Genomic DNA, 14,767 nt, shown 5'->3' on the forward strand with positions numbered 1-14,767 from the left:
AGGTTGAGAAGTTAGAGGGTTGACATGTTGTGGGGTTGTTAACCAATGTCATAAAACAATATGTGTACTACTGTTTCATGAGAAACTATTTGTTCTGTACGCCTTCACCTGAAGTACAATAAAAAAAAGAAAAGAAAAGAAAATGCATCCTACTTTGGTGAGTGGTGTCTGGGGTCTTAAAAGCTTGCAAGCGGCCATCTAAGATGCATCAATTGGTACCAACCACATGGAATAAAGGAGAATGAAGAACACCAAAAATACAAGGAAAGTAGTAGCCCAAGAGACTGAAAGGGCCACATAAACCAGAGACTTCATCAGCCTGAGACCAGAAGAACTAGATGGTGCCTGGCTACCACCGATGACCACCCTGACAGGGAACACAATAGAGAGTCTGGGATGGAGCAGGAGAAAGGTGGGGTGCAGAACTCAAATTCTAGTAAGAAGACTAGACTTAATGGTCTGAGACTGGAGGAACCCCCGAAAGCATGACCCCTGGATTCTCTCTGAGCCCAGAACTAAAATAGCTTCCAAGGCCAACTCTTCAGACAGGGATTGAACTGGACCGTGGGATATAAAGTGATACTTGTGAGGAGTGTGCCTCTTAGGTCAAATAGATGCAAGAGACTAAACGGGCATCTTCTGTCAGGAGGTGAGATGGGAAGGCAGACAGTGTTACAAGCTGGTTGAATGGACATGGGTATCAAGGATGGAAGGGAGGAGTGTGCTGTCACAGTATGGGGAGACCAATTAGAGTCACATAACTATGTATAAATTTTTATATGGGAAAAAATAAATAAAAATTGTTTTAGAATGCTCTGCAAACTCAGGAATAAAATCTTTCCCTGCTAGTCACATATCCACCAGGATCTAGAACACATTCAACGAAGGCTGTTAACACTGCAAAGCAGTTGGACTTCTTTGCATTCCTACCGTTTCAGACCAAGAAATATTCAATTGCAAACCTTTATGTAATTTCACTTATGTGCTCACAAGTTTCCTTCCTGTGCCTTAATGGAGCTGTTCCCTTTCTATTTGAAATGCTTATTCATCCGTCTAGACTTTTTCTAGGTGCTCAGCCTTTGCTCAATATGGTCAGTACTCTTTGCGCTCCGCAAGGAATTTCTAGCATTATTGGGAGCCGCCAGGTAACTAAGAGTTGTGCTTTCATGTTTGAGGGTGGCAATTTACAAGTGTATGCATCTATGATAAAAGGGTAAAATTCATTTAGATAAATTCACCTATATTATGCCATACATACACACACCCTGCATATTGTCATTGCCTATGTTGTTTGTTAAAGAAGAACGCATGTTTATTGTGTTCAGGGAGGGCAGTTCTCCTCAGGAAGACATACATAAGTATGTTGCTTTGATACATTGTTACATGTATGAAATAGGGTGTTTATAAAGTTGTATGGAAATAGAAAGGTAACAAACCGATTTTATGGTGAGAATATGAGATTAGGAATAAGGAAAGGAAAGAAAGGCAGAGTTCAGTGAGGGATGAGGGTTTTATCTGGGCAGCATTATTTCTGACAAAAGATCATGACTGCTTTCTCTTTGTGGTACCTAGAATATATTTCTGTTTATTCTTGTTCATCTTTTTCAACTGAGATTTTTGTTTGCCCGTGCTTAGCAGTTTACTTGTGTAAGTCAGTTTTCTGGTTCTGTGTCTTCAGTTTAATTTCCGTATTTATTTCAGTTACCTCTCTAAACCCTTTCAAGTCATGCTGAAAAATTGTCGATGGCTCTCAGTTCCCGATCATGTATTTCATAATCACCTGAGTCACTCTTTAAAGGGCAGATTGAGGCTCCCTTGTCAGACTTGCTGAATCACCATCTCTGTTACAAGAGATCAGAAATAAGCATTTTAAAAAATCTGCCTAGGTGGTATTTTTTAGAACCAGAGAATCTAACCATTATTTTTTTAGCAGGCCTTCCAGTCTCCTTCACAATTTGACCCAGCCTTCCATTACCTAACAAAACAGTATTTATTGTTTCTGTGTCTTTTACTTGTTCTTCTCTTCTAGGATACTTTTCCTCACCTTTGCCTCATCTGCATGTGACATTGTATGCCATCTCCTCCATGAAGCCTTTCTTAAATCCTCTGAGTTACATATTCCTTGCTGTGTTCTCCGATAGTACTTTGTACATAGTGTACCTTTATTATTATACCCCCACTGGATTGTGAGCTCTTTGAGGGCAATGTCTTAGTCATAATCTATCTGTAACACAGTCCCAGACTATGAGAGGCACTAAATAAATGCTTGCAGATTTTCTAAATACCTCAGCAAGTTTTTATTGTCTACATTTTTCTTTCATCTGTGTGCTCAACTCTAGTTCTAATGACATTAAAAAATAGGCTTCAAACCTCTGATACATTTAAAATTGCATTGTGATACATCTTTTAACAGCTGCTCTTATAATCTGATTTTCATGTTAAAATTATTTAACCAGCTCACAATGCTGGAAGTGAGATGATTTATCACATTACTTTGATGTAAGACAGTATCAATTTACAGTAAATTAAAATGACTGTCAAATTTGTTTTCAGCAGTTTTATAACATTCGTAGATGAAGCCAGATATTATAGAAGCTAAGTAATCCTCTTCTTTAGTATAAACAATTGGTGAACTGATCTTAAAACAAACTTCTTTTCCTAATAAAGCTTAGCTATATATTATTGAGGAGGAAAAGACATAGATTGTTTTTTAAAAAAATAATTTTCAATATATTTTTTCATTCTCAGTTCCTCATTTCTACACAGGATTGAACATGTCTTTTTTCCATACAAAACCAAATTAATCTGCTAGTTTCAAGTCTTGTTTTGTTAATTCCTAGCTGTGTGTCAAGGATTTCTTAACCTCTTTGTGCCTCTGTTTATTTGTAAAAGTGATATAACAACAGGAGTATTGTTATTTAACATATGGAAATAATTTGGAATATTGCTTATACATAAGCCTATGCATGTTAGCAATTATTATTTTCATACCCTTTTTCTTTATTATTTTCTTTTGTCTGTTATTGTTGATTCCATGGTTATCTTTTTTAAAATAACCTGTATCTCAAAAAGCCATGTGTCATAATGCCTGTACATCTGGTGTTCTCACTGTGCTGGTATATCGATGTGGCATTAGATTTTGTATTTGCATAGGAAAAAACATTTTGTTTTAATTTTTTTATTTTAGAAAGCTTTTTACATCATCAGTAATATTTTTCCTGTGCTAATATTTTAAAGCATGCTCAATAATTTAAAAATATTTCATCCGTATACATAATCATTTTTATTTTTACCCTTTGCTATTTGTCTTCCAGGAATGCTTCTAGTCACAACAGACACCCTTGGCCATGACTTCCATGTCTTCCAAATTCTGACTCATCCTTGGTCCTCATCACAAAGTGCTGTCCATCATCTGTATACTCTGCACAGGGGAGAAACTGAAGCCAAAGTAAGTTTATCTTTTTTTAGAAGGCCTTTTCTTTGTGCAATATGGCATCTGATCTAGCTACTCATTTATATCACATTGGAGATTAATGTTATTGCTAGTGAGAAAATATTATTCTCAATGATAGAGTGGGATAATTAATAAGTGTTTATCACATTTCTCACCCAATAAATACACAAGTAATAAGTTAACACCTTATTGTTAAAATCATTCATGGTAGGAGTATTTACATAATGGAAATCAGCAAATGCTACAAATCAGGGCTTTTGTTTTTCCTTTGGAGAGCCAGGTTTCTTTCTTTTTGTTATAAAATATATGCAACATAAAACTTGCCATTTTAAAGTATACAATTCAGTGCATTAATTACAGTCACAATGTTGTGCAATCATCACTACTATTTCTAAAACTTTTTTCATGACCCCAAATAGAAACTTTGCACCCTTTAAACAACAACTCTCCCCTCCACTGCTATCTCCCTGCTTGTTAATAGCATGTAATTTTATTTCCAAGTAATAATAAGGAAAAACCTAATCTATTGATTAGTAGAATCTTGGCATTTTTATAGTATAAGTCCTATTTGAACTTACTTGTCAGCTTTTAACTAAAATGCGTAGATCTTGAATCATTAAACCTCTACCTTAAATTTTTCATCCTTGTTGTTTTCCATTGCTACAGTTCAGAAAAGGCTACATATGTAAAATGGGTTTGCATGTTTTTCTTCATCTCAGATATTTTATTCTGCAGTTAAATTGGGAAATCTTAGTTTTTGGCACTGAACAAGTTTCCTAAGCTATCACCATTGAGCATTTTATTCAAACCAGCTGCTCCTGGGTGAGAGAGACCCAGAGAATTGAGTTTTAGTCACTAAAGCAGTATCTTTTATTTCTCCTAATGTTCACATCAGGCAAATTATCATTTATGTAAATTTCATTTCATTTATGATTAATTATGGTGATATTCAAGTTCTCACATGTACAATGCCTAATTTCTTCCCTCTGGAAGAATACTTGCAATGTATTAACCTTCTTGAGGGTATAGAGTGTTTATTATACTTGTTTATTTTTTATTTGTACAATGCCTACGGTTAAGTATGTTTTTCAGTTTCTGTCGAGTTTAATGAAACTGATCTTTCCATTAAAATTTCAGATTAGAAGTGTATTATTTGGATCATGATTTATGCTTTTCATTTATGGCATATTCATATTAAGATTACCTTATTCCCTCTCTTTCTTATCCAGGTAAAGTTAATCTCTTCCTTCCTTGTGTCACTTGTTTTATAACTGCATAATAGCACTTGTTATTTTATGTTTTGATTGGTTGTCTACTTGCCTGTGTCCATTAATACTGTGGTTTCATTTAAATAATAAATTGTGCCTTATTGGCATAAGTTTTGATATGTTCTTTCATTTTCATTTGACCCTAAGTATTTTCTGATTTCTCTCTTGATTTATTTCTTGACCCATCGATTATTTAATAGTGTGTTGTTTAATTTCCACATATCTGTGTATTTTCTAGTTTTTCTTTTGCTATTAGTTTCTAATTTTATCCCGTTGTGGATGGAGAAGACTTATTTGTGTCGTTGGTCTAAGATCTGTCTCATGTAGATAGTGTGTAGATGGGTCATGCATTTTCATCCATTCTGCCAATCTCTGTCTTTTGATTGGCATGTTTAATCCACTTACGTTTAAGGTAATTGCCAATAAGGAAAGACTTATACCATTTTGATATATTTTTTTGTATGTCTTATACCTTCTTGTCCTTTGTTTCTTCAAATACTGCCATCATTTGTGTTCAGTTGATTTTTGGTAATGAACCATTTTGATCCCTTCTGTTTTCCTTTTTTGTATATATTTTAGATATTTTCTTTGTGGTTACCATGAGGATTACATTTAACAACTTAATTTGTAACAACCTAGTTTAAACTGATACCAGCTTAACTTTAGTAACATATAAAATTCTGTTCCTATCTGCTCCTTCTACCTTATGTAGTTGTTACCATAAATTACATCTTTATACATTATTTTCCCATTAACATAAATTTATAATTATATTTTCTGTATTTGTCTTTTGCATGTAGAATATAACTCCTTACAGTTAGTAACCAAAGATACCATAAAATTGTCCCTTGCATTTGTGCATGAGATTACTTTTATCAGAGATCTTTCTTTTCTACATACATCTTTAAGTTATTGTCTAGAGCATCCTTTCAGTTCTATCCAAAAGAACTCCCTTTAGCATGTCTTCCAGTGCAAGACCAGTCATCACAAACTTCCACAACTTTTGTTTATCTGGGAATGTCTTAATTTCACCCTCATTCTTGACAGTTTTGTCAGATAAAAAATTCTTAGTTGGCAGTTTTTTTCTTTCAGCACTTTAAATATGTCATTCCACTGTTTTCTGGCCACCAAGGTTTCTGAGGAGAAATTGGCACTTAATCTTATTGAGGATTCCTTGTACGTGACAATTTGCGTCCCTCTTGCTGCTTTAAGGATTCTGTCTTTATCTTTGGTTCTCGAGAGTTTGATTATAATGTGCCTTGGTGTGGATCTGTTTGGGATTATACGCTGCTATCATTATTTGTTTTAATGCTTAAGATTTCCCAGATTTGCCATTGGGAGGCCATTAACTTGGCATCTGTGTTCTTTTGACATATCTCTATCATTCTTTCAACACTTACTTTCTGGCACAACCTACTTGCATACTGTTGATTTAGTCACTATTTAATTTTGTTTCTTTTGTATGTAAGTTGTAAATTAGATGTGAGCTAAACAAGATGGCATGTTTGAGGTCAAGATTTAATTATTCAGTATATTGCTGAATGCATTTTGTTTCTTAACTCTTTTTACAAACCCTGACCTAGTCTGTACTGGTCATTGGTATTCTCTACTTCGGCTGTAACTCCCTGGTATTTGAATATTTTAAGCATTGAAAACTGATTTTTAATACCTTGTGTGTATTTGCACTGTTTATCTTTTAATATACCTACCATTCCAACCTGGATACAGAAGTCATGCTTAGCTTCTTCCTATCTCTTGTCCTTAGAACAGTGCCTTACATATGGTAGGTACTTGGCAAATGTTTGCTGCTGTCAGTGTTATTCCCATTTGACAGGCCAGAAAACTAAATAGAAATTATTGTAATGATTTTGCTCTAGGTCATACCCTAGAAGATCGGGAATTTCTAAACACCAAACATCAATATGTAAGGACCCTTGCCTGATCAAAAGGGGGAACAGAATTTAAAATTTTCATGGAATCCACATTTCTGGAGCCAATGGAGGCTGGATGAACCCCTAAAACTATTGCCCTGAGATAATCTTTAAACCTTAAACCAAAAATATCCCGTGAAGTCTTCTTAAAACCAAACGATAGTTCAGCTTAATCAGTAAAGAATGTCTGCTGTGAGCATTGTGCTCTTTTAGGAACTATCTATGTTCTATCAAATTGACAACAGTAATTCAAAAGATTAAGTAGGAAACTTAGACGGAGGAACAATTTGGAAAAGGAGGGTGAGAATGGTTGCACAACTTGAAGAATGTACCTGTTTTTACACAATAACACGCACCTTCTACATTTGCTTGCCAACTGCTCCCTCCCCCTGCGAAGTATTTTTATAAGCACCACTATGCCATTTTTTGTAACATGTTACTGTAAAAAATTAGCATAATATGCTTAGGAAAATATGTTGCGGGGAAGAGAGTGTGGTTGGCAAACAAACATAGAAGCTGCACATTATTTGCGTAAAAATACAGTAATCAATGTCACTTAATTGTACATTTATAAATTATTGAAGTGGTGTATGTTCTGTGTATGTTCTCAACACCAACAACAAAAATAAAATTAAAAAAAAATCTAACGAACCTCATTTAGGGACTATACAATTAATTTTTATAAGATTCTACTGAAAATCGTTTTGAACTGATGTATAGAATGCAGCACTGACGATGAAATCTATATGGCATGTGAACTATCTAGCCTTTTTTAGTACTTTTCAAAATTATGTCATTCTGGATTTTTCTAGGAACTCTGAGGGTACTTTAATCAGGCAAAGAAAAGAAAATCAAGTATGTGGATCTAATTATGTTGAATTAAGTTGTTTTGTGGCCTATGACTTGGAATATCATCTGCATCTGACAGTAATTTTCCTCATAAAGCACATATGCAGCAAGAAAAATATTCCTTATTTTTAACGGTAGAGTCATATGTGCTATAAACCTTACAAGTGTTTTGTTAATGTATCTCCATAATGTCTCACTCAAGCACAGTCACTTTTGTAAATAACATGCTCCTTTTGGTAAATGGCAAACTTTCTTTGAAACATCTATAAATGACGTAAGTGTCTAACAGCATTACTTTTACTGTTATCAGAGCAGTACTATAAAATAGTATGATTAATATCTTTAATCATCAAGGGAGAAAAAAAATCTGGTTATATTATTAAATTAATACTATTTGGTGGTTGGAAACCCTCATGGTATAGTGGTTAAGAGCTTGACTGCTAACCAAAAGGTCGGCAGTTCGAATCTACCAGCCACTCCTTGGAAACTCTGTGGGGCAGTTCTTCTCTGTCCTGTAAGGTCACTATGAGTCGGAAGTGACTTGGTGGCAACAGGTTTCATTTTTTGGTTTTATTTGATGGTTATTTCAGATAAAAACCAGTAATTTTTTTGAAGTATAAGTATGTCCCAAATATTGCCTGCTTATACTTATACTGACATTCAGCTAACTGGACCTTCTGTATTTTTATTTGGTAAATCTGGCAACCCTATGCATTACCCTGGGGTCCTGTGGGTTTCTTCATTTTTTTTTTTTTTTTTAGAAAAAATATAAACTTTATTGAGGTATATTTCAGATAACAAAAATTATACCTTTCCAGCATACAATTCATTGGTTTTTAGTATAGTCACAGAGTCATGCAACCATCACCACTATCTAATTTCAGAAATTTTTATCATGACCAAAATAAACCCCTTACTCATTAATAGTCATTTTCCTTTCCCCCTCTCTCAAGCCCTTCTCTCTACATGGATGCTGCTTAGTAGTTCTATAGCCAAGGACAAGTTATCTACTTTCCCAAGCCCCAATTTACTCATCTCTACAATGGAGCTAATACCAATTTCGTAGGGTAGGTTTGAGGAATTATCAGAAATAATGTATGTCAAACATTCAGCAATAGTCCTGGAACAGTTAATGCCAAATGAAAAGTCAATATTAGAGCCTCCACTTCTGGGAGGGCCTAGATGTACCCTCCTGATGGAAACAATGAAGCAATGAAAAAAACAGTAGTTTTCCAGACACTGTATGTGAGGCAGTGATATATAGTGATCCCTGAAAGATGGGAACCAAATGATAAGTGTCCCAGTTTACTGTCTTGAGTTTTCAGGACGTGTTCCTGGGACGGAGAACTCAGGTGGAGCCACAGACTTCTTGAATTAATGAGATGGAACTGAAAGTACAGGGAGACCAAGGAAATAGAGCCTTTGGACAGAGTACCAGAGAGAAGGGAGCTGCAAGAGAAGAGAACAGAACCCCAGAGATCTCAGAGGGTCCTCTTTGAGTATTCATCTGATCGAATATTCATTGATCAGTGGACGCTTGTGAGGAGGCTAGGTATAGAACCACAATCTTGATCAGAAACGAAGAAGTAAAAGTGTCTTTATTCAAAGATGACTTGATTTTTTATGTAGAAAATCTGATGGATTCTACAAAAACATTAGAACTAATAAGTGATTTTAATAATGTTGCAGAATACTAGATCCGTATACAAAAATTAGACTTCTACATAGTCACAACAATACATTTAAAAACATGAATACTAACGTATAATGTGCAAAGCTTGTATACAGAAAACTATAAAAACATAGCTGAAAGATATTAAAGAAGACCTAAATAAATGGAACATTAAACCATGTTTGTGGTCTGGAACACCCTTCATTGTTATGATATTATTTCTCTCCGGTTTGATCTATAGATTCAGTAAAATCCCCATTAATATCTCAGCAGGCATTTTTGGGTACAATTGACAAGCTAATTCTAAAATTCATGTGGAAATGTAATGAACTTATACTGGCCAAAATAATACAGTGGGGTGATATATAAGACTAGTTTGTATAATGAATTGTTAATTGTTGAAGCTGCCTGGTGGTTGTTGTTGCTGTCAGGTCAATTCTGGCTCTTGACAACCCCATGTGTGCAGAATGGAACTGCTCCATAGGGTTTTCAAGGCTGTGACCTTTTGAAGCAGATTGCCAGGCCTGTCTTCTGGGGTGCTTCCAGGTAGGTTCAAACCGCCCCAACCTTTTAGCTAGTAGTCAGACACTTAACCATTTTTGCTATCCGTGGAAAGCTTAAATGTAGCAACATTAAATTCTAGTGTTCAAATTTTCATTTTTCATATGTACTTGAATTCATTCCATTTTGTGAATTAAATGTGCTTTTTGGTTTTGATAAAATATTGTACATAATTGAAAACACTATTTAGAAATTATGTGTTCTGCATGAGTATGTATGTCTGCCATCTTAGATTTTTGTTGTTCCAAATACTGTATTTTTGGATTCTCAGATCAATAGTATATTTAAAATGGATACATCAGATTGCCTAAATAATATTTGTATAATAAATAATTACTGGAATATGATTAACAGTATGGATAAATGTATTAGCTTTCAAGGGGACTAATTGGTTTCTGATAGCCAAATTTTATAGTATTATAATGAAAAGCAAGTGAGAGATGTTATAAATATGCCAGATAATACAGGAACCATTTAAGGAACAGTAAATTATATAATCTAATGTAAATTTGCAAAATTTTAGTAAAGCACTGTGTATTTTTTCATTTTTATTATTAGTTAATACTCTGACTTTGTGCATCTAAAACTCTAAATTGATCATTTTGAGTGTCCTAATGCAGATTTTTAGACTGAGTTAGGTTCTGTTGGCTTGAGGTTTTCTGTCTTTCTATCCTATACTTTTATGCTCAATGAAGGGAAACTATTTAATGAGAACATCTGGTTATACTTCTTACCAATATTATATTCAAGTCACTTGTTTAACTCAACCCCAGATGTGAAGTGAGTGAAGATGGGCACAGATAAAATGCTAGTTTAGATTTCCTAGCAGCTGGTTATCTTCCTTTGAGCACAGGATAGCGGAGGCATCTCTAAGAAACTTTGAGGGGCTAATTAAATGAAACCACAAACTATAAAAAGAGGCTGTGGAACTTCCCGTTCAGCAAACTATCTAGTTAATGTTCCTTTCATTTAAAGAAAAAGCTTTATTGAAACATAATTCACCTACCATAAAGTTCACCTTTTTAAGCATACAATTCAGTTGTTTTTAGTATGTTCACAAAATTTTCTTTCAATCCCTACAGTCTAATTCCAGAACATATTTATCACCCCAAAAAGAAATCTCCATTTGTCCTCCTCCCATCCCTTGGCAATTACTAATCTACTTTCTGTCTCTATGGTTTTGCCTCTTCTGGACATTTCATATAAATGGAATCATAAAACATGGAGGTACGATATGTAGGAAGATAGGTACTTGCTTGTAATGTACACTCCCTGCCTGTGCAGGATTCACAGTATAAATTATGGAAAATGTTTTATACTCTCACTTGGTACGATGTTGGGGTTTGCTCCCTGGGCACTGAGAACTGCCCCCAGCCTGACACCTATCCCATATGCCAGCATTGCTGTACTGCCTGAGAGTATCCCTCCAGGTCAGGCTTCTTTGTACCTCACTACCTTTGCCTGTGCAGTTCCTTCTTCCTAGGGCACTCTTCCCACTCCTGATGTGCCTACGGCACCACACCCATACATTATTCCTAGACTTAGGTCAGTGGGGACCACCCCCTCCATAAAGTCTTCTGACTCCCCACCCCTGAGTTGGTCTGACCATGCCCTCTGCACTGTCCCCGCTACTCCTGTACGTTATTACCCCACTGTAGCATTTAGTGGATAGTAGTGTACAGTGGTAGAATTCTCGCCTCCCATTGCAGGAGGCCCAGGTTTGATTTCTGGTCAGTACACTTCATGCACGGCCACCACCCGTCTGTCAGTGGAGGCTTGTGTGTTCCTGTGATGCTGAACAGGTTTCAGCACAACTTTCAGATTAATATGGACTAGGAAGAAAGGCCTGGTGATCTACTCCCAAAAATCAGCCAGTGAAAAACCTATGGATCACAACAGTCTGATTTGCAAACAATCATGGGGATGGTGCAGGACCAGACAGTATTTCATTCTGTTGTGCACGGTGTTGCTATATGTCGGGGGCTGACTCAATGGCAGCTAACAGCAACAGCAATAATGATGTTGAGCATCTTTTCATGTGCTTATTGGCCATTTGGGAAACCCTGGTGGTGTAGTGGTTAAGAACTACGGCTGCTAACCAAAAAGTCAGCAGTTCGAATCCACCAGGTGCTCCTTGGAAACCGTATGGGGCAGTTCTATTGTGGCCTGTAAGGTTGCTATGAGTCGGAATCAACTTCATGACAATGAGTTTGGTTTTTTCGTTATCGGCCGCCATTTGTATATCTTCTTGGGAGAAATATCACTTCAGATCCTTTGCTCATATTTTTATTGGGTTATTTGTCTTTACATTGTTCAGTATTAACAATTCTTTGTATATTCTAGATACTGTACCCTTTTCACATATATGATTTGCAAATATTTTCTCCCATTCAGTGGATTGTCTTTTTACTATCTTTATAGTGTCCTTTGATACACAAAAGTTTTTTATTTTGAAGAATTTCAATTTATCTACTCTTTCTTTTGTTGCCTATACCCCCTCCCCCCCAAAAAAACCCATTGCCTTCGAGTCAATTCCAACTCGTAGTAACCCTGTAGGACAGAGTAGAACTGCTCCATAGGGATTCCAAGGAGCAGCTGGTAGATTCAAACTGCTGACCTTTTAGTTAGCCACCGTAGCTCTTAACCACTGTGTGTTGCTTACAGGTGGTCTCAAATTAAGAGTCTAATAAATTAATGTAGTAACCTGGTGGAGAGATGATAGTGGCTTAGTCAGTGTTGGTAGTAGTGAAAACAATGACATTTGGACAAATTTGGGATTTATTTTTATAGTAATAATGATTATAATAGAAAATATCTTTGTACAGTGCTTGCTAAGTGTCAGGCACTATTCTATACTTATATTTCATTACTTATAATTCATTAATTCCTAACAATCCCATGAGATTGGTATTGTTATTATTCTCATTTTACAAATGTAGTAACTTAAGGCACAGAGTCATTAACAAATTCTTCCTTGGCCATAGAGAGTCAGGTATTATGTCTGTAGGTACATTTACTATGATATATACAGGCTATAGGTAGAGCCTGTAATAACATGTAAGATCTTTTAGCACTATTTGCATGTGTTTTCACATCTTTTATAATATTTAAGCTTATAGATTATTTTACATTTCAAACTGACTGGTTTCTGATCTTAATTGCTATAGATACTTTAGAGGACTGTTAGGCCATATGTATTAAAATATATATGTGTATGCCTTCTGAACTAGCAACTCCATTTCTAGGAATTTATGCTGAAAAGTGGACAAGAAAGAGTGCCAATATTCAAATATTTAACTTAGCCTTAAAAAAAAAGTAAAAATTATAAGTAACTAAATGTGTTACAGTAGGGGTTTGATTTATTATGGTTATTCTCAGAAAATAATTCAATGCAGCCACTTAAATTTAAAATTATACCATAGATTTGTATTTATTTACATATTGTTTAGGGAAAAGTGTAACTTACAGAACCGCATGTATAGCTCTCTAATGTAAAATTATATGTGTGTGTGGCCATGTTTCTGTGTATGGCTATATATGTATGTCTGTATTATATGATACAGGAGCTCTGGTGGCACAGTAGTTCGGCACTTGACTGCTAACCCAAAGGTTGGCAGTTCAAACCCACCATCCACTCCACAGGAGAAAGATGTGGCAATCTGCTCCCCTAAAGATTCCCATATTTTTATGCAAATAACACGCCTTCTATGTTTGTTTGCCAACTGCTCCCTTCCCACGCGAGGTATTTTCATAAGCACAGTATGCTAATTTGTTTTACAGCAATATGTAGAAAAATTGTCTTGGTGGTACTTATAAAAATACTTCACTGTCACAGTATAGGGAGAGAAACTAGGGTCACAAAACAATTATGTATAAATGTTTGTATGAGAGACTAACTTGAATTGTAAACTTTCACTTAAAGCATAACAATAAAAAAAAAATTAGTTTGCTTCCTGAATTTGAAAGCAGGAGTTTGGATAGTGAGAGGTACTTGCACTTGTTTAACTTTGTGTATCATAATTACATAACCTGTACATAGTAAATGTGATTTCCCATGATATTTAATACTGAGAATTAAATCAGAGGTAAAACTCCCATCTACCTGTCCTGTTTTCTGTTGAGAAAATGTTTACTAGCAGATGATACCTTTCCAAAATTGAGGCCGAAAACCATCCAGGTGATGTCATCACTTTATTACTAGTTTGACAGTCTGTGTAATCTGTTTCGTATTTAATAATGTTTGAAAAACCATCCAGTTAGTTTGATATACCAACCATTATATCATTTTGCATATGATGTGTAGGCAACTTGCCATCCTCTGTACTGTCATCTAAAGGATTAAACTTTCTCTAGTTCTCTTGATAGCTAATAGCTTCAGTAACCTTTCTCTGCTCATTTGTGTGTGCTGATAGGCCTGCAGGGTCAGAGAGAAGAATCACTTCTCTAACAGCAGTTTTGTAAGTAAGCAGTTAGGTGGAGTTCTGTCTTCCTGCCTTGATAGTAATTGTTAACCCACCTCATATCAGAAGTATTCCTAAAATAAAAGAAGGAAACTCGTTTTCGTTTACAGACTGGGCAGTGTTCTTGATTATAAGTGTTTTGGCAAAAGGTTTCTAAATAACGTGGTTCAGTCCCACTCTGAATGGAACACAAATTACTCTGTAAGCCTAAAGACATTTTCCTTTATGTACCGGATTCTGGTATGTAGAAATGCATTTGATAATATATTGAATTTTTCTTATATTGTATTTCTGTTCTCTTGCTTCTGTTTTCAGTTTTCTTTCTCCTACCCCTTCCCTTCCTCCTGCTTTTCTTTTTTTTAAAATTTATTAACTTTTTTTTTTATTGTGGTAAATACACATGTATCAAAACACTTGACATTCCAACAGTTATCACATGTACAGTTCATTGACATTAATTATGTTAATCACATTCTTCAACCATCACCATTAACCTGTTTTCACACGTGGAAAGTGAGAATTCTACCACTGCACCACTTCTGCAGTGTAGGCAAACTGTTGTTGTTAGTTGC

The 14,767-nt window shown here is 35.4% G+C and overlaps 1 protein-coding gene across 3 annotated transcripts in view; it reads left to right on the plus strand.

Moving 5' to 3' along the window:
- The window catches only part of BCAS3 (BCAS3 microtubule associated cell migration factor), a 641,765-nt gene that overhangs the window by 253,266 nt on the left and 373,732 nt on the right, over window positions 1-14,767 (plus strand). For all 3 annotated transcript variants that reach the window (XR_002824359.1, XM_012555963.2, XM_012555964.2), the window contains exon 14: window positions 3,315-3,448. Coding sequence is in view for 2 of the 3 variants with exons in the window: in XM_012555963.2 (XP_012411417.1) it covers window positions 3,315-3,448 (134 nt within the window). In the remaining variant the exon portion in view is untranslated. The remainder of the gene's footprint in view (window positions 1-3,314; window positions 3,449-14,767) is intronic.

This window comes from Trichechus manatus, unplaced genomic scaffold, assembly GCF_000243295.1.
Source record: "Trichechus manatus latirostris isolate Lorelei unplaced genomic scaffold, TriManLat1.0 scaffold00054, whole genome shotgun sequence".
NCBI lineage: Eukaryota > Metazoa > Chordata > Mammalia > Sirenia > Trichechidae > Trichechus > Trichechus manatus.